Source organism: Trachemys scripta, chromosome 1 (genome assembly GCF_013100865.1).
Source record: "Trachemys scripta elegans isolate TJP31775 chromosome 1, CAS_Tse_1.0, whole genome shotgun sequence".
NCBI lineage: Eukaryota > Metazoa > Chordata > Testudines > Emydidae > Trachemys > Trachemys scripta.
In genome coordinates, this window is record NC_048298.1 from 832,811 (window position 1) to 853,436 (window position 20,626).

At 53.4% G+C, this 20,626-nt stretch overlaps 1 protein-coding gene across 1 annotated transcript in view; it reads left to right on the forward strand.

Annotated features, from left to right (window-relative positions):
• Positions 1-20,626, forward strand: part of LOC117873434 (staphylococcal nuclease domain-containing protein 1-like) — a 73,794-nt gene that overhangs the window by 48,387 nt on the left and 4,781 nt on the right. Inside the window, exons 7-9 of the mRNA XM_034762811.1 lie at positions 5,744-5,902; positions 6,784-6,890; positions 7,980-8,070. Of these exons, the coding sequence (XP_034618702.1) occupies positions 5,744-5,902; positions 6,784-6,890; positions 7,980-8,070 (357 nt within the window). The remainder of the gene's footprint in view (positions 1-5,743; positions 5,903-6,783; positions 6,891-7,979; positions 8,071-20,626) is intronic.

The window sequence follows — 20,626 nt, forward strand, 5'->3', positions numbered from 1 at the left end:
TCACTGATGGGAGCTAGCCTTTTTCAGATCACACACAAATCCGAAGATCCTGACACTCGTGGTCAGTGAAGATCCTGGGATAAGGGTGGTGCCAGTACTCCATTCAGGAACTGTCCTGTGCTTCCCAAAAGCCAGAGCCCTCCATGTCTTTCCCTCTTCTGGGACCGTCAACGGTTCTGCAGAGTCGAGGAGGTGCTAGCATATCACTTGCTGCCTGGGCCAGAATTCCCTTACCCAATGCCCTGGCCATGGTTAGAACTTTGCAAATGCCTTTCCCAGAGAAACGCTCCCATTCTTATGCATTTGTGCTGCCAGGGCCGGCTTTGCTGAACCGCGGCCTAGACAGGCAAAAAGGGTTTGCTGCTATTACCGTTACTATTAGCCACTATGTCCATGGAATCCTTAGTCTTAGTCTTGGAGCCCCAGTGTTCTCCACCTACAGCCATTAGTTCATTTGAACACCGTGGTGAGGAGCATGTTACAGAACCATGGATGCATGGGTAGACAGTCAGGTGCCTGTGTGGTCTGCCTGGAGCCCCACCATTCCCAGTGGGAGCTGCAGGCAGTGCTGTTTGCAGCAGTCTGCACATTTCGTGGCAGTGGCACGGAGCAGCGGTGCTGGCTGTCCCACTGCCCACTCAGGTTTGACCCCAACCGCCTTCTGTCATGAGGGAAGGGAGGTGGGGCCAAACCTTCATGGGCTGTGGGGCAGCCAGTGCTGTGGCTCCTTGCTGCTGCCATGGGGCCAGGACCTGGGCCAGGGTTTGCCCCCCTGAGTCCTGCCTGGTGTCACCCGGCTCCCAGGTATGGAGGCGTGACGCTGCACCTGGACAGGCTGGGCTGGAAGGCAGGGGTTGAGTGTGGCATAGGCTCAGCGGGCGAGGCCCGTGGCCAGTGGCTGTCACCGGGATGGCTCCACCGGAATCGATGACAGTGCATAGCATGGGAAAAGTTTTTTGGAGGTGCCCCTGGCTGCAGGTGCTCGGCATCGCTGCAAATCAGGTGCCAGACTTCAGCCACCAGAGTTAGAAACGCTGAACCTGGACCTCTTGAGCATTCACAATGTCTTCATGGCTTGTGGCCCCAAAGCCAGAGGTGCTGAGTGCCAGCTGCTGCCAGTCATATCACTGAGCAAGGCGGGAGCCCTTCCCTTCTGCAAATCAGGGCTTAGGTCTTTTCCAGTGCGCTTGAAGGATTTGAGTGCAGCGCTGTAGCAGATCAGGGGAGGCTCCTTGGGCTGTGAGTGGATTGGAGAGGGTGGCCTGCCATGGTTGGCGGAATAAATGTACTCCCTAAATATTACACTGACGACAGGTTCCAGCCAAGCCATGCTGTGAGTAGGGTTTCCCAAAAGCTGAAGACTTACTGTTTGTACCAGTCCTAGTGTATGCCTGGTATCTTTTGCTGTGCTCTTGGTTCTTCGAGCGATGGTCCCTATGTTTGTTCCACACGTGGGATAGGCATGCGCCTGAGTCTGGAATTTTGTTGCAGTGTCCATTGGTCCGCACGTGTGCGCGGTGTGGACCAATGCCTGTGCAGTTCCCTCTTACCGCTGCCTGATCTGAGTTGGGATCTTTGGTGTCCTCAGCTCCTTTTCTACTGTGCCATTTCTACACAGAGATTGTGACTAGCTGGTTTGTAGTATCGTTCTAAGTGTAGGGTAGCTGGTTACTCCTTTGTCCCCACCCTGGGGAACTCTCCCTTCCCCCCCAGAGAAGGCTGGGATTGTTTCCTGCCCTCACTCCTTTTCTGTGAGCAGCGAACATCAGTACTGTCTCCGCTGCCTGGCGAGGCTCACGTCTCAGCCAGTGCTGCACCTGCTGCTCCTTTCCCCCAGAACTCCTGAGGGTCAGGAACTGAGACTTCAACACCCAAGGGAGACGGAAATGAGAACCTGGTCAGATGCAGGCTGGGGACCCTCCCTTACATCAATCTTGTCCAGCAGGCAGCGCCCCTCTGAGCATGAGCTCAGGAACAGAGGCTGAGACTTCTAAGCCTAGAGAGAGTGCTCCCTAGGAGAATAAGGGGCCCTCCTGTGGCATAGGGGTAAACCGTCTTCGTCAAAGACTGGCCCGAAGAGAGAGGATTCCTCCCCCACCACAGACTTAGGCCTGAGTAAGTCGTTTTGGCAAGAGCAAGTGGCACGGAAGTGTATGGGTCTGCAGGTTCCAGTACTGAGTCTGAGGGCTAAGGTCAAACCCCCTCCGGTGCTCACTTCTACATCTAGAGCCAATGTGGTACCAATAACTACATGGCCCTGGATGGATCCGACTTCCACTGTGAGCAAGGAAGCTCTGGATCCAACAGCTTGACCAATGAACACTCCCTGCATCCCAGGATGGTCTGAGACCTGCATCTCCCTGGAGGACCTTTTTTAACTCCCCCTTCCTCATTCACTCCTCTTATTCGGACTGTTTCTATTCTGGTGCATTGTTACTCCAGAGGAGGAGGCGGCTATTCTTGGATGCAGACATGCTCTCCCTTCCCACCTGCCAGTCTCGTTATGCAACCATCGGCACTGTGGGTTCTGATGGTAATCCGGGATCCAGCCTCTTCTGAGTTGGAAGATACTCGGGAGTCTGATACCAGGCAGAGGAGGGAAGAAAGGAATTCAGTCTTACCATACCTCGATGATTGGATTCTGATGAACAGATCCTACGAAGAAGCCCAGCAGGCAACCAGATTCTTGCTCCATCAATCACCTTTCCTGGGGGTTTGCATCAACAGCGAGAAATCCACATTGACCCCCACAAGGTCCATAAACTTTATAAGGGTGATGTTGAACTCATCCACAGCAAGAGCTTCTCTGCCTCTCGAGAGATTCTAGGGATAGGCCATGGGTGCTCTGAGACCGTGACTATCCGACTACCCTGGACTTGAGTCAAAACTTGCCTTTCCCCCTCAGCCACATGGCCTCATACACACATGATGCCATTTGCCAAGCACCATCTTTGTTTGCAGGCCTGGCTTCTTTCCCAGGTACTCCCCAGAGGGGCAACATCAACAAGGTGATTGATTCTGTCCAAGGTTTTGGACTCTCTTGCCTGGTGGACAAAGCCGGAGAAAGTTCGGGTGTGGCTCCCTTTCCTCACACAGGCTCCTGAGGCGCAGTATAGTCAGATGCCCCCTCTAAGGCTCCCCAAATCGCATTGAACAATGACAAGTCTCCTATATAAACAAGTGCTCATGCTCCAGAGTGGTGCCAAGGCTCTGCTAGGAGTTGTTCAGCAAAATGGAGTTTTCTCCTCTTGGGCTCAGCAATGACGGGTAGCTCCAGCATCTGTTCGGATCAGCTGTCCTGGAATAGCCACTTAAAGCAGCGATCAGCGCATTTCATCCTCCAATGGATAACCGGATGATCGTCACTTACCTGTCACAACTACGTTTCTGAAGGGACTTCGTAGATCCTTCCACCACCGGTGAAGTTCATGTGTCCGTGGGACCTCAGTTTCTTTTGTCTCCAGAGCTCCCTTTGAACCTGTGGCCCATCTGTCTATGTAAGTGGCCTTTCTCATCGCTGTAACATCAGGCAGAAGAGCCAGCAAGCTGGGGGTGCGCATAGCAGACCCATCATGTATTCCACTCAAGAGTCAGCCCCAATGTCGTTTGTTTCACCTGAGTCAAACCATCCACTTACTGATATTTTTCCCTAAACCATTTGCCTCAGATGGAGAGGGCTCCCTTCTCTGGATGCCCAAAGGGCACTGGCCTTTTATCTGCAAAGACACAAACTGTTTCCAGGGCAGAGATCTCCAGGTGTCAAGCTACATCTGTGCAGAGACTTTCAAAATGGATCTCTGCTTGTATTCTCCGTTATCACCTAGCCCACATCCCTGCTGTGGAGGGGGTGAGGGCTTATTCCACTAGAGTGCAAGCAACACCTGCTGCATCTGAGATGTACGTCTCCTAGAGATTTGTATGGCAGTGACTCAGAGCTCCTCAAACGCTTTCACGAGACACTGTGCTTCGGTCCAGTCTTCTGCTGCTGCTATGGTTGTGGGGGCAGTGGTACTACAGTCACCTGTCAGTTCCATGTCCTCGCACTCGCCTGTCTGAGCACTGCTTGTTAATCTCCCATGTGTGGAATACAGATAGGGACCAGCATGCAAAGAAGTGGAGGTTACTTACCTGTACTGGAGGCTCTTTGAGGTGTGGCCCCATCTGTATTCCACTGCCCGCCCACCCTCCCTCCCCTCTGCTGCGGCTTATCTGGATGCAGTAAGAGAAGGAACTACACAGGCATTGGCCTGTGCTGTCTTTCATACCCGGGATTGGGAGCATGAGGAGAGCTGTGGCATATGTGCGGGCCAACGGACACTGCAAAAAAAATTCCAGACTCTGGTGTGCAGTGTGCATGCATATCCCATGGGTGGAATACCGACAGGGACCCAGTTACAGGTAAGTGACCTCTTTCTCGCCATGCTAGGGAGTTCTCTGACACAATCGAGTGGAACCCAACTGAGATGGACGTCTGTGCAGGCGTTCTGCTCTCTCCTGGGTGGTATTTTCCTTGCCCAACCTAGCCAACGAGTTAGTTGCCTCGTGTGGGGTTGGTTCACTCACCTCTGGGGTGGAATGTGGCTGCTGTTTGTGTCTGGCAGCACTCTCCAACTCTTAGGGACAGGAAGTGACCTCGTATCCCTCTGAATTTGTACAGAGGAAGCAGAATGTGGGAACCTCATGGTCCTCTGGGCTCCTCCCCCAAAACAGCCAACAGCAGCTGCAGCCAAGGGTGCAGGGTGCAGCATCCTTCCTGGCTTGCTGCTCTGCATGCACCCTGGGGTCACTGCCCTCTGCTCCCCCTCCACGGGAAGCAGCAGCCTTCCCGCTTGCACTTTGCCTGGTCTCCCCTCTGACTTGCTCATTGCCATTGGCTGTTAGAGCCCAGCATCCTGTCCCATAGCTGCCCTGCCTCACTTCCATCTGCGCATTGGACTTCCCCTCCCTTACTGCAGCCATCACTGCTGCTCCCCCACTTCATTCCCAAGTGCCCTCCCAAGGCCGGAGTTAAGTTTTTGGTTCATTTAAACAATAAAAAGATGTGAAGTAAAGCAAGAAATGGGGCTGTGGTGTGCTCATCCCCTGCATGCTGCCCTCCTTTGCACCCTTCATCCGTATTTCAGTCCTTGAAGGGTGGACGTGCTTCCAGGCAGGACACTGAGAGCCCTGATTGCTGATCAAGTGTTGAAAATCTGCCCTTTTTAAGGTCTCCCGTTGAGCACTCAAAATTACTAGGTTGAGCTTTGGCCTGTATCTCGGTATAGGGTCTGGGGCCCCCCAGAATACCAGGAGTAATGTAATTACACAGCCATTTCCCCAAGGGTTAACAGCACTTACTGAGAGGGTGCCCGGATGTCCCACTGTTATCAGGACTGTCCCAATATTAGGGGCTCGGTCTTCCACAGGGCCTGTGGTCCCCCATCTCTGTTTCACAGTGCTATATCTGGTCACCCTACTTACTGCACAAATGCATGAGTCTGAGGCCGTTCTCGTGGAGTGGACTCCAGGATTCCAGTGCGCAGGGCACTAATGGTTCCAGTCCAGGTGCCCTTGCTCTGCTGCTGGCGGTTCTAATGCGGTGAAGGCGCACTCTGTTCTGTACAATCAGCAGCGGGAGTAGGAGCAGGAGCGATGGTGGTCCATCCGTCCCTGCTCTTGAATTACTGCTGCTGAGCAGTCTGCCCCGTTCTAGAGGTCTTACCAGTGCGCCCCCTCCTAACCTGCCCTTGCCTCCGCTCTGCAGTGCCCCACGTTCAAGCGGGAGGCAGATGGTGCAGAGACACCGGAGCCGTTTGCAGCAGAAGCAAAGTTCTTCACTGAGTCACGGCTGCTGCAGAGAGATGTGCAGATTGTCCTGGAGAGCTGCCACAATCAGAACATCCTGGGCACCATCCTCCATCCGGCAAGTGGGGCTGGGGGGGCCGGGGGTCTCTGGGCAGATCCCAGTGAGACGGGTTACTGCCATCGGGGAGAGCAGAGAATTTTTTTTTGGCCTTTTGCGGTGTATCCGGCCAGTGGTACCGTGGGGTTCACAGTCTTTCATCTCTGGAGCTTGGCGTTCAAAGCTGCACGGGGTGGCCACTGAAATGGAGGAGCGTTGGAGTTTCAGGGGAGGTGTGAGAGCACACTCCATATTCAGTGGGGGGCCAGCGCAGAGAGCATAGCTAGCCGGGGAGGAGTGCTCATGGCGACCCGTGTTGCTTATGAAACTGCAGAGCCTGCCGCATTCTGCACCAGTGGGAGCTCTACGGGGCAGGTGGCTTTATTGCTGGGTAGGAGTTCGACTGCAGTGGGATACCATGGCCTGTGGTATGGCAGGCCAGGGTGGAGACTTCTGGGCAGTCACTGATGGCTGTAGGGGGTGTCTGGCTGTCGGGCATCCAGTATCCGAGGGGCCCAACAGGACTGCAGCCCAGGTGACGGTCAGAGGGCCGCTGCCTCCCCTAACATTGAGGGCAAGTTTTAAGAGCTTTCCTGTTGGCTAGATCCTACTCGTGTAGTGGGGACAGTCACTAGTGTGGCTCCTGCTAGCCTGGGGTGCAGAATGGGTCCCTACCTTCCACGGGCTAGCTGCAGCTGTCCTGTGAGCATGACAGTGAGCTAGGGCTGTCGGGTCTCGGCCAGGGTTGGGCCTAGCACGATGCTGCTTCCTTTGGCAACGAGGGCCTCCGTGGCTCTAGACTCCTCCTACATACGAGTGGGCCAGGAGATGGATGTCTGTCCTGAGCCTGCAAGCTCCAGGAGTGTAGAGACTGACCCTGTCGTCTCCCCTCCTGGTTCCAGAATGGCAACATCACGGAGCTGCTGCTGAAGGAAGGCTTTGCGCGCTGCGTGGACTGGTCCATTGCTGTGTACACCCGCGGGGCTGAGAAACTGCGAGCGGCCGAAAGGTAACTGGTGGCTGCTGATGCTGGGTGGAGGGAGATGGTTCTGGGGCACAGGGCTCCACAAGCATCAACCAAGGACTTACCCAGAGTGCCCTTGACCGGGAGGGCTTCATGAGCTAAAGAAAATCACATTCTTGCCTTCCATTGGCTGCCCGCAGGTACCTGAATGGGGCAGCGTCAGGGAGTTGTGCCCAGCTGCTTGGCTTTGGGAAGGACAATTGTCTGCCTCATGCTCCGCCCCTGGTGACAGCTGCGTGGTGTGCTCTGCTTACAGGGGAGTGGGGTTAGCTGAGCTCCTGCGGAGGTGGGAGATTGCTGCAGCCAGCCGGGAAAGGCTCAGAGGAAGGTGATCTCCCAGCTCCCTGGCTGGCCTCTCTCCAGTCCCCCTTGGTGTCTGGTGCGGAATCTCAGAGCTGCTCTTTGAAGAGGGAGGCGGGGCTGGGTGTGCGTCTCCTTCTCACAGCTAGTGTCCAAGCAGAGTAGATGGGATGCTGCCTTCTGTGGGTGGCTGACAGCTATGGTGCTCCCCTGCCAATGTCTCCTATCTCGGCTGAAATCTAGGGGCATCCTTCCCCCTCCATGGCCCTGGAGCACCACTCACTGCCATAGTCTGCCTCTTGCGTGCAGCTTCAGAGGAAGGCGGATCTCTGCCTTGGAAGGAGGGGAGGGATAGCTCAGTGGTTTGAGCATTGGCCTGCTAAACCCTGGGAGCTGCAAATGGGCAGGATACAGTAATGGTTTGGGCCACGGCTTTCGCAATGGGGGCCTGGCTTTAGAGGCAAGTGGCTATGAGGACTCAGCTGCTCCCTGTGTGGCCTTTAATTTTCTTGCTGTCCTGATCCACTTCCTCACTGTAGTTTGGTTACAAAGGCCCATTCGGCTGCTGGGGTGACTTTGTGCCAGGAATCAGGACTGACTTAGTGCTTAGAGCAGTTGGCCTCCATGCCCTACACACAGGCATGTCAGTCTTGGTTAGATGGGGGTCACCAGCTGCAAGGGGCTTGGCCCCATCTCCCGCAGTGGCAGGCAGTAGGACAGAATGCACACCCCAAACCTACCTTTGGATGGTCAGGTATATGTTTCTGTTGCTAGGTACGCCAAGGAACGCAAGCTGAGAATCTGGAGAGACTATGTGGCTCCCACAGCTAATCTGGACCAGAAGGACAAGCAGTTCGTTGCCAAGGTGAGTGCCTTGCAGGTGAGATGTCCTGTCCTGTTCAGGCTCTCAGGACCTGAGCGGAGCATGGAAGACAGGTAACCACAGAGCATGTGCTGCTGCTGGTTTCAAAGTGCATAAAACTTCGGGATTTTTTTCCCCATAGCTACAGATGGCACATCCCCTCCCTGTCATGTGCAGCATTGCCCAACTGGCCAGATACATGAGGGGATTGTGATTTTCCTCTGTAGCGTGGCGCACTGGTCAAGGCCAGAAGCAGGAGATGGGACTTGGTCTGATCTGGGATGGCAGATGCTACTTCCTTGTAACTTGCAGCCAGGGCTGCTAGCACAACTGCTCATGGTGAGAGGGTAATACAGTTATGCTTCCTTTCAACCCTGCCCTGAGCCACAACAATGCCACGGTGCCTGCCACAGGCTGCCCCTCAGATGCAAAGGAGGAGCTGAATCTGCAGCCAACGAGCTGTGCTTGTTCGACCCTTTGTATGTGGGAGAACTGGTCCCATGGAGCTCCCACCTACCATTATCTGCCCACCATCCTGCTTCCTGCATGCACCATACTCTGTCTTCCCCTCCCTGTGTTGCTTCTCCTCTGTGCTCAAACCTCCCTTGATGGGAGAGTCCCAGGATGGGCTGGAGCGGGGTAGTACAGAAGAGAGAGGAAAGGGTCGAGGTGCATGAGGATCGGGTGTAGAATGGCCTGAACTGGTGGGTGAGTGTGCAGAAAGAGTGGAGAAGTTTAATCCTCCAAGCTTGAAATAGCGGGTTTTGCTCCACCCTGTGGTCATTGGTGAGTAGTGCAGGGACATTTCAACTGCTCCTACAGTGCTGTGGCCAGCAGAGGGCTGCCTGGGCTCATGGTAATACTTATTCTGGTAAAGTTCATTTCCTTCAGTTGCGTTGTAGCGTGAACCCTTCTGCAGCCACCCCCTCGCCTTCCTTTCCAGGGCTGCCTTGACACGGGGATAATGAAACTCCAGCGTTACAGCTGTCTGGGATGGAGGAACCCTGAGTTTCAGAAGGGTTCAATCTCCCTTCCAGTCAGGGAATAAAGAGAGCTTTCCTTTGGGGGCAGATTATCTCAGGACTGCCTCTGCTGCAGGATTTCTTGCACCTTCCTCTGAATCTGCTTGCCCTGAGCGAGATGAGCCACAGATCTGATCTGTGCCTGTATTCCTTGTTCATCCTGCGTGTATTGCAGTCACCGCGAACAGCCCCAGCTGAGGTCAAAGCCCCATTGTGCTAGGAGCTGTACAGACCTAGTGAGCGACGACCCCTGCCCCGGGGAGTTCATGGGCTAAATAGACAACACGAAAGGTGGGGAGGGGGGAGAGGACTTGCCTAAGGGGCAAGAGCAGGTCAGTGTCGACTGAGGTTAAAACCAAGCCCTTTCACCCTCTTCCCTGGTGCCCTACTCTTCTGTGCCTGTGGAGTCTCTAGCGCTAGCGAAGCATTGCCTGGGAGGTGCTGTGTGCGCTCCGGCGCTGTAACCTGCCGAATGCAGTCTGTAAATATTTCATACTGTGTAACCACATCAGCCTGCTGCTTGGTGATTGGGAAGTGGTGGGAAAGCCACTAGATGGTGCTGTTGGCATGTAGCTAGGCTCTGGGAAAATATGCATGCAGCTGGGGAGGTTTAATTTGGATGGAAATGCCTGAGAAACGGGCAGCCCGATTTCTTGGAAAGTAACCCCCAGGTCTCGGTTCCTCCCCCACTCTTTGGGGATGCTCTCGGCCCCCTCTGGGCGGAACCTCCTTGCCTCTCCCCCTTGCAGCCTGCCTCTAGGTTTCCAGCCCCTGTAAACTGTCTTGGAAATGGAATTACAGCCTCATTATCAGCCTCGACTGTCAATCAGCCGCAGGATGTTCTCCTGCTTGGCATTCTCCTGTGCATCTGTAGGAGAGACCGCACTGGGCGGTGAGGAGTCTGCTGTATGCAGGGGTGGTTGGGCTGTCACCGATCAGAACACTGTGCTCTCCAACAGCCGCACCTGGAGGAAAGGAAACAGTGCCAGGAACAATCAGGCAGTGCCACTCACCAGCACATGCTCCATATGTGGGCATTGTACTTACCCCATGTACCTTGGGCAGATCTGTGGGCAGTCCTAGGGCAGCAGCTTAGCATGAAGGGCTGGAGGAGGACTCAGTGGCTCTGGGAGTTAGGCTAATTCCCATAGTCACTGGCTCCTTAAGACTACAAGAGCTCATCTCATATCTTGCTACCTCTAAAGCACAATGCAAGACTCGTCTGAGTGCACAGGTCTACCCTAATTAGCGCAAGAGATGTTCTGGTGGCTGAGTCTCTTCTGCTATCCTGTTGGGATGTTGCCACCCCAAGACAGCAGCTCTGGAATTGCATCCTTGCTGAAGGATGCGTAGAGCACAAAGTCCTCCCAGGATAATGTGGAGGCTTTAAATCCTTGTGTCTGGCACCTAGGCGTGGTAATGAGGTGCTAAAAACCATAGAAATGTAGGTCTGGAAGGGACCTTGAGCGATCCCCTAGACCTTCCCTGACAGGTTTGTGAACCTGATCTTAAACTTCCAGTGATGGGGATTCCACAGCCTCCCTTGGGAGCCTCTTCCAGAGCTTAGTTACCTTTAGAGTAAGAACATTTTTCCTGATGTCGAACCTAACTCTTTTGCTGCAGATTAAGCCCATTACTGCTTGTCCTGCCTTCAGTGGCCATGGAGAACAGTTGATCTCGTCCTCTTTATATCAGCCCTTCACATTTGAAGACTGTTCTCAGGTCCCCACTCAGTCAACTTTTCTCAAGACTAACCATGCCCAGTTTGTTTAACCTTTCCTCATAGGTCAGATTTTCTAAACCTTTGATCACTTTTGCTGCTCTCCTGTGGACTGACTCCAATTTGTCCACCTCTTTCCCAAAGTGTGGTGCTCAGAATTGGATACAGTACTCCAGCCGAGGCCTCGCCAGTGCTGAGCAGAGTGGGACAACTACCTCCCATATCTTGCATACATTACTCCTTTTAATACATCCCAGAATATTAGCCTCTTTCACAACTGCATGAGAGTGACTCCTATTCAATTTGTGATCCACTAAAACCCCCAGTTCCTTTTCAGCAGTGCTACCACCTTGCCAGTTAGTCCCCGGTTTCTAGTCATGCATTTGATTTTTGCTTCCTAAGTGTGGTACTTTGTCTTTGAATTTCATCTTGTTGATTTCAGACCCATTCTCTAATTGGTCAAGGACCTTTTGAATTCTACTCCTCTCCTCCAAAGTGCTTGCAACCCCTCCCAGCTTGGTTTCATCTGTGTATTTTATAATCATATTCTCCACTCCATTATCCAAGTCATTAATGAAAATATTTAGTACCGGAGCCAGGACTGACCCCAGCAGGACCTCACTAGATACGTCTTCCCAGCTTGACAGAGACCCATTGATAACTAGACACAGCCAGCTGAGAAACTGCTGGTTAGTGTGTGCTTCGGCAGGGAGGGAAACCGATTCCAACCGCAGGGTGGGGCTACTTGACAGAGCGATGCTGGAGTGAGTACGCAGACCTAACAGAGCGATGTTGGAGTGAGTTCACAGAGCTGGGTACGAGACCTTTGCCAAATGTCATGCTGGATTCTCAGCCTTGGAGACTGAGGTCCTCTTATCATTGTCTAATCACAAATCCCTTCCATGGTTCAACCTTTACCTGGTGGGGAGCAGAGAAGGTTGGACTGAGACTTGAAGGCCAAACGGACCATTGTCTGACCTCATGCGTTGCACTGGCCAGAGACCCTTACTCAGTGATTCCTGCTCCCAGCACAGAACTTCGGATTGAGCCTGGAGCGGATCTTGAGGCTGCACAATGGTTAACAGCCCTCGCTGTTAAATTTCTGCACCTTTGCTTGATCCATGTAGTTGTTGGTGCTCCTGCTGTAGCTGCTGACAAGTGGAGCACTTAGCTTTTGGTGGCTCATGGGATGAGGACCACGTGTTCAGAGGGAACCGGCCTGACCCCTTCCCCCAGCTCATTGCATAAGCCTTTGAGGAGATACTGCTTCATTCAGGTTGAGCTGCGCTTGCCATCTGCCCCAATACAGTGCCGTGTGCATGCTCCGATCCTCTTGCATTCTGGCTTTCAGCTGCCGAGCCTGGGAGGAACGCCTGGTCCTGCGGACCCTTTCCCACAGGCTTGTGGAGTAGTCACCCCAGGTCACAGCACAGGGCAGCAGTAGTCTTGCAACAAGGGGCATTGGAATGCAGCAATGCAAATGCACCATGTTCGGCTCCTGTTCTTGGTTATACTGGCAGGAGGCTGTCTGAAGTGTGCCAATGGTATAGTCTAGTGTGGCAGTTGCCGTGCCCTCTGGGGTGAACACGGGGGTATTCAGTGCATTAACTCCTGCCAGGCTGGAAAACAGGGCACCTTGCTTGTGAATTTAACCTGTCCCTTCGGCCCATGCACCACCTCATCCACTGGAGCATGCCCATAGGTCCCAGTGCCAGAACATGAGCCCCAAGAGGCAAAATTCAGCGGCAAAGGTCCCTCTCTGCCCATGGCGGGGACTGACTTTGGGAGCACAGTATGAACGTGGCTGCAATTCTTTAATTGAAGGTCTCTTGCTTGGCAGGTGACTGGGCTCTTTGACCTTCTTGAGATGGTTAAAGAAATGTCCTCCTGGGGGTAGGCTGGTGCAGGTGCCTTCTTACCGGGGGTGATGCCTGCTCCTTGCATTTGGGAGATGCCCATCACTGTCTTATCTGGGAGCCCTTTACGTTGGAAATGAATGAAATGAACCAAGGCAAGTGTCTCCACCCCTCCTTTCTCAGAACCGCCTCCTCGTCTGGGGTAGCTGCAGCTGGGCCTGGACTGACACCACCACGGAGTTGGGAACAGGTCGGATGTCTGGCGTGATCTCTGGCAGCTCTGAATGCCACCACTGAGGGCATGCCAGGAATGCCCTGTCCTGGGCAGTGCCTCCCAAGTATGACCTAGGGACAGCTGCCATCCCAAGGTCCCCGGGGAAGAGATGGCTTCGAACATCTCTAGCCCTAGACCCATTTAGGGTTTTTGAAGATATAAGGGCCATGTGTTGGGCCAGGAATGGAATAGGCAACCAGCCTATGGTGCAGGCCTCTCTTCTCTCACTGTCCTTCCCCATGTAGAATATATGTTTACACGCCACTCCCAGGTGGTCTGTGGGACCAGTGGAGTTCATCTAGCCTGTGCCTAGTTATCCACATGCAACAGCAGGACCATGCCAGTGTACAGAGACCTTGGAACAGCCATATCGTGCAGGTTCTCTGGGTACATCTACACTGTCATTAAAAAAACGAACACCCAAGGCAGAGTCTCAGAGCCCAGGTCAACTGATCTGGGCTTGGGCTGGGGGTTAAAAATAGCAGCGTAGATGGTGGGGCTCAGGCTGGAGCCTGGGCTCTGAGACCCTCTCCATCATGGGGGCCCCAGAGCCTGGGCTCGAGCCCGAGCCCAAAAGTCTACACTGTAATTTTACAGCCCTGCAACCTGAGGCAGTTGACCCAGGCCAGCCGTGACCATGCTGTGGGTCTTATCACAGTGTAGATTTACCCTCTGGGGATAAAGTGCCTTTCACACAGTCTTCCGGCCAGCCGACTGTCCTCCCCTCTTGTAGGGTGCCATGGCACTTGAGTGAGAGCTGCTTGGGCAGGGCAGCTTTGAGGTGGGTCCCCTCCTGGGTCTAGAAAGCAGCCAGTGCTGCCCTGAATCCCTAGCTCTTAGATGGAAGGCAGAGGAAAGCCCAGTTAGAACCAGCCCCTGGCCTGTGTCAGCACGTCCCTTGTAGGGTATTGTCTGGTCCGTGGCTGACTCCAGAGAGTCGATTCCAACTTTGCTGGAAGGATTGGTTGGCCCGACATGGGACTTGGGAGGGCTGGAGGTGGGGAGGGCACCGGAAATGGCCCTCTTCTCTCTCTTCCCCCCCCCCCATTTCTGCTGAACGTTTCCTGGTGTCTGGAGGTGGGGGGCAGGCTGTTCAGAGTGGGGGGAGCAGAGAAGAGTGTCAGACCCATGTAATTCTTCTGGGGTGCTCACTGGTGTGTCAGAGCTGGTGAGGCTCAGGGTGAACTGTCACAGACAGGACTAGAGCTGGGTGACCTTGGCTAGGGCCTCATCCCTGCACCCTTCAGCCTTCCGAGCGGCTCTTGGGTGCTGGCACTGGTTTGCCTAGGAGAGCTCCCCTTGGGAGGGGCAGGCCCCAGTCCTTGCTTAGCTGGCAGCCCTGGGGAGGGAGGATGAGGGAGAACTCTCCCTGTCTCTTTGGGTTAGGGGGAAAGCACGTTAACTTCACAACGGTTAGCTGAACTTACATCTGAAAAGTTGGCTTCTTGTAGCGGTGTGCTGGCTCTGCTGCCTTTTGCATGTCGTTTTTGCTGATCGCTGCTGTTTCCTACCATATGGTCCCCTGGGCATGTGGCTGGCTTCCCCTCCCGCGCTGCGCCGATTCCAAGAACCCGCCTGGTGTTCTTACAGAAGGTTTAACGTGTGCATGGCCGACAGCTGAGCTCTGATGCTGAGAGAACAGTCCAGAGGGCTGGGAGGGCCCCGGAGTCTGGCCTCATCCAGGAGAACCCCAACCGAGGGCTGTGCTTAACTTGCATAGCCAGTCGCTGGTGGCTGGTTGAGTGATGGCACCTGTAGTCAGGGCTAGGCGTGGTCTTGAGGCACTGGGCCGGAACTCCGGAGATAGGAGTTTCCCCCAGCTCTGCTGCTGACCACAGGCAGGTAATGCTCCCTAGACCTCCGAACCCCTCTGTAACATGGGGATATTTCTTCCCCCTCCCCCTTCTCTTGTCTGTTAGATTGTAAACTGCTGGCTAGGGCACTGCATTCCCTGCTCTGTCGGTGACCTTGGCCAAGTCACTTCCTCTCTGTCCCTCCCATCCCTTTTGTCGTCTTGATTGAGACAGCTCCTTGGGGCAGGGCCTGTCTCTCTGCCTCAGAGTGCCCCATGTGGAGCCCTGCTCTTATCTGGGGTCTGTAGGTGTGGCTGTAACACAAATCATGGTTTCCCCAGGCCACACCTGTTCAAGGTGCTACGCTAATGGTAGAACTCCGTAGGCAGCATCTGGCCGTCTGCACTTCGGCTGCTCCTGGCTTAGCCTGAAGCTCGGCCCCTTAAACTCGACGGGCCCCCATTGCCTTCCCATGTCCTTGACTGGTAACACCAGACTTCTGTCTTCTGCTACCATGCCACTTCAGCAGAAATGTGCCACTCAGCGTCTCGGAAGCAAACCCTGGGAAGCCCCTGAGCGGCACCAATTTTGCAGTGTCAATTTTTGGTCCCTCTTTCCTTGCTGAGAATTGTAAGTGACAAGGAAAATCAGGACAAATGTCTGAGTGCTTTAAAGTGCAGGAGCTTAAATGGATGTTCGGCACATGCGTCGCGCCTTGCGAGCCTCCTACAGAAGGTGTTTTATAAACACTCATCAATCCTCCCAATGCCCCGGAGAGGTAGATAAGTACTCGCTGTCTCTCAGATGGGGGGATTGAGCTGGGGGCAGAACCAGCGGGCTTCCCTGTGCTATACCTGCCAGATCACACCATACACGCCTCTGCCTGGCATGGGACTTTCACACTGGAATGTGTATCGCAGTGTCTGCGGAGCACACTAATGAAACCTGACCTGACCAATGCTGCAAAAGCAGATTGCTTTATTGCTTACGCCATCTCCGGGCTTGGCAGCCACTTGTTCCACTGACAGTAATGACGTAAGGGTTTGGGGGGGGGGGGGAGAAAACCTTGCTTAGTTGACACTGTAGTATCGTGTTACAGGCAGTTCTTCAGACCATGGCAAATTGGCTTTGGATAATTTCAGATCCTGCTGTCATCGTGTTCAGATGATGGTACGAAAGTGAGAGCACTGATTATTTTTTTGGTTATTTGAAAAGCGTTAGGAGTTCTGGCCCTAAATAATAGGTTTTAATTTGTCAGATAAACAGTGGGGTGTGTGGGAAGGAAAAGTAGCGGAAATAATCTCTAAAGGATTAAAGAGGCTATTTCTTCTTCTGAGTGCCCCTGCGTATATCGTCAACTCGCAGCCTGAATGCACTGGGGGTCTGTCCTGTACAGAGCTAACTGTTACTAGCACTTAGTTTTTGGTGTGGAATGTATTTGGTACCAAGGTTCTGCACTGAAGTGCCCATGTTGGGAAATGCAAAGCTGAGGTGGTTACCTCTGCCCCTTGTGCACATGCCCTGCGATAGCTTTAATCAGGTGAGCAGGCTGCTTTTCACTCCGAAGTGTTCAGGGCAGCTGCCTTTAGTTGCCGTTCAGGGGATGACAGCTAGCTTCCAGACTCGCTCATCAGCAGATGTAGAGGGGCTAAATCTGCCAGCCCTGTTATACTGAACATGCAGTGCTGAGATTTTGGGTGCCCTGAGGATTAATCTGGATTTTTCACAAGGTGCTGAGCATCCACACGACAATCTGTGCCCCTGAACGTACCTCAGGTTAGACACTCACGTTCACTAGTCACTTGAGAGAAACCACGGCCAGTACGCTAACATCCAGCTTATCCGTTACATCGCATTGTTTGTGCTGGTGTATTCAGTAGAGTGCACGCAAGGGGCTGTTAGGGTTGTGCATGCTGCCTTTTTGCATTTCCTGGCTTGAAGTGCTGGCATGTGCAACAGCAGCCTTCTGTTCATGGAGTTTTTATGTGGAAGTTCCTGGGGTTTCAAAAGGGAAATGGTGGAAGATAATAGGCTAGAGAGCAGCAGCTCACTTGAGGTGCTCAGGGCTCTGACAGAGCTCTGCCTCTTTCCAGGAGTGTCCCTATGGGTGCCCCACATCAGCTGCTTGCTCCCTGGCTGGGGGAGTAGTCACGTGCCACGCAGCTGATGTGGAGCACCCATAGGGACTTGCATCTTGAAAAACTCTTGCTACTGCACAAGGGATGTTACTTAGCCTTCAGTGCACATCTGTTAAAGCCAATCTTAATCTGTTCTAACATTGATCTATTGTAGATGCAAATAAACCTAATACGACCATTAATCTCCTAAAGCACATGTTCAATAGCACAGTAAATACAGGTGCATTAAATAGCTTTGCCTCACTCACTGTGACACCATAGGGCACGACAGTTACTACTTGGTAAAGGGGCAGGGCTCCCCACTGATCGTGCACCCGTGGAGCCCTGCCTCAGTCAGTATGCGAGTTTGCTGTAGATTTCGCTAACAGTTCATCTAGGGATGCACACGTTTCCTTTGCAGAATGAGGAGAACTGTTTCAAAAAACAACAAAACTGCCCATCTGCAAAGGAGACTCTCCAGACCTTGGCCAAATCTGACCCAACTTTTTGTGGAACGTGCCAAGTCACATATCCCTGTGGGCTGTTTCCCTGCCACAGCTCAGCTCTGAGTTTGGTGTCACAGCCGGTCGAAAGGGCAGCTCTCTTTGTGTTCTGCTCCTGTTTGCTCTCAAAATGGCTGAACTGTCCTTGTGTGCACACGCTCCCTCCCCACCCAAAATTCACGGTCAGGCTGGAAAACGTCAGCTTGCCAGGTGACACTTCCAGGAAGGGGTGAGCAACAGCTGTAGAGGTGTGAGCGGAGCTGTGCAGGCGATCAGCGTGCTCTTCTTCAGGTCTGGGAAAGGTGTGCTCCGCATCACAGCTAAATGCAAGACCGAGCACAGGGTTTAGTCAAAGTAGTTAGCACTTATTGTAAGGAACCATTCTAGGTAGAGTGGCCCGTTACCACCTCTGCAGTCGTAGGACAAAGAGGGGGTCAGTGGGTTACAGATTGTTGTAATAAGTCATAAATCTAGTGTCTGTTTAGTTCTTGAACTTTAGTGTCTAACAGAGTAATGAATTCAAGCGCCCAGTCTCGTCTTTTGAATACGTTGTAGAGGTTTCCTTTGAGGGTCAGGACTGATGGGTTCAGACAGTGATCGGAGTATCTTTCCCAGACCCGAGGAAGAGCTCTGTGTGGCTTGAAAGTTTCTTTCCAACAGAAGTTGGTCCAGTAAAAGTTATTACCTCACCCACCTTGTCTCTCTAATATCCTGGGACCAACACAGCTACAACTACACTTACACCTAGGCCTTGGCTACACTTGCGAGTTACAGCGCAATAAAGGACCCCGGGCACACTAGCTCATTCCCCGTCAACACTGGCAAGGCATGTAGAGTGCTCTGACTCCGCGGCTACAGCGCTGCTGGTGAGAGGAATAACGTTTGCTGCGCCCCAGCGCCAGTGTGAATGAGGTGTTGCGTTACTGTGCTCTGATCGGCCTCCGGAAACCTCCCATAATCCCCTTAAGCCAAGTGGCCACTCTTGTCGTCATTTTGAACTCCTGTAGGAATGTGGAAATGCCCTTTCAAAGCTCTGTTTCTGACAGCATGCAAGCCGTTACTGTGGAATGCTGTGTGTGAGAGAGGGGCCCGGGGGAGGTCTGCTGTCTGAACTTACAAGACAGCATGCTGTCAGCCCCCCCAAAACCCACTCTCTCTCCTCCCACGTACACACATCACACTCCACCCCACCCCCCCGTTTGAAAAGCACGTTGCGGTCACTTGCATGCTGGGATAGCTTCCCATAATGCACCACTCCCAATGCTGCTGCAAGTGCCGCAAATGTGGCCACGCCAGTGCGCTTGAAGCGGTCAGTGTGGACAAACTGCAGCGCTTCCCCTACTGCGCTCTACAAAGGCGGGTTTAACTCAAAGCGCTCGACATCTGCAAGTGTAGCCTTGCCCTAAGTCTTCTGGTCTTGTGATTAGTTAATTGAGTACACCTGGCGATTTCAGTGTTTTCAAACCCTGTGGTGATGAGGTTCTTGAAAGGAGTCACTTGTCTCCACCCACCAGTTAGAGCCGATTCCTTTGTGGGACATTAATACTGTCTTAGCAGCTCTCCTGGGGCCTCCATTTGAGCCTCTGGCCTTCTTCTTTGTGTCAGAAAACTGCCTTCCCTGTGGCAATAATGTTTGCCAGGAGGGTGGCTTTGTTGCAGGCTTTGGTGGCAGAGCCCCTTACGTGCAGTTTTTCCAATGACCAAGTAACCCTGTGGCCACACCCTACATTTTTGTCTAAAGTAGCTTCCCAATTTCACTTGAACCAAGCTACATATTTACCATTGTTCTTCTCTAAGTCGTGTTCTACCCCAGAGGAACAGCGTCTTCAAATGCTGGATGTCAGGTGAAGTTTAGCTTTTTATCTGGATAGGACCAAACATTTGTTTCTCATATGCAGACCCAAGGAAGGGTCAAGCAGTCTCATTACAGCCTGTCTCCAGGTGGATAACTTCCTTTATCGTGACAGCACACGGAGTAGCCCGAAGAATAGGAGCTCATGCCATGAGAGCCCAGGCAGTGTTGATGGCATTCCTACACTGGACATTTGGAGGGCTGCCACTTGGTCCTCTGGGCCATCCCTGCTGAGTCCAGAGCGGCTGCAAATGTTGGGGACGCAGTCCTTGTTTAAATAGATGCCAAGCCCCACCTCCTGGGAGTACTGTTTGGGAGGCAGTTAAGTAAAATACACAGCTGTATCTACTCAAAGCAAAACTTTACCTGCCTGTAACTCGTGTTCTTGGGGATGGATTCCACGACCCAGCCTCTGTCCCCTCTGTGCTTCTGGTGGTTGGTGCTGAGGGAACGCTGTCTTTACATCACCAGGGAAGGGGCTAGGACCGTGCGGCAGGAATGCTGCCCCTGTGGGCTGCTAGGCAAAGTTCTTTGGCTGGGTGCACACACCCAAGCAGAACACATGGCTCTCTCATCTCGAAGATCAACACTTACAGGCCAGTAACCATTTTGTCCTACCAGTCTCCTTCCTGCCCCACCCTTTGCAAGAGAGAGTAGCTGGCACTCAGAATAGATGGTGTCTCCTGCAGTCCGTGATGGAGATGGAGCTTGTGCCTATGGCTGAATGGTGGACCTCCAGGTTTCTTCTGCTTGCCCCATGACTCCTTCTCAGGGGACTGCTACCCATGCAGTCACCCCAGCTCCTACTGGCTGTGGAGCAGGAGACAAAGCGTGGGCCTCTGATTCCCCTGGCTAGCATGGCTGACCATGCTAGTGCCATGGGTTCATTCATCCGGCCTTGGGGGAGGGCACCTGCGTTAGCGCATGGTGTTGTCTAGCTGCTTGCAATGGGAGTTCCCCAGGACTCTGTTAGTCACTGCAAGAGCCATTGACAGATTCTAGCTAAATTGCCATGGAAATCTGCCTGGCACAGGGCATGCGCCGGCGTATTTTATTAGTGGTGCCAGCTGCACCCAGAGCTCTGCTGTGTGCGCGGTACACGCTCTTGAGGAGACAGTCCTTGTGCCGCTCTGAACAGATGAGATAAGGGAGGTGGGGGGAGTTGAGCAGAGGCGCGGGGGGGATGGACTTGCCCCAAGGCGTGCTGCAAGTCCGTGGGAGAGCTGACAATAAACCCAGATCTCCCGAGTCCTAGCTGTGCTGCTGCTCTCTGAGCAGGAAGGTCCCCCAGGGTACGTCGGCGCTGGAATAAGACCTGCAGGACAGCCGTGGCTAGCCCAGGTCAGCTGGGGATCGCCATGGGAGGGTACAGATTGCTGTGTGGACGTTTAGGCTTGGACTGGAACTGGGCTCTGGGACCCT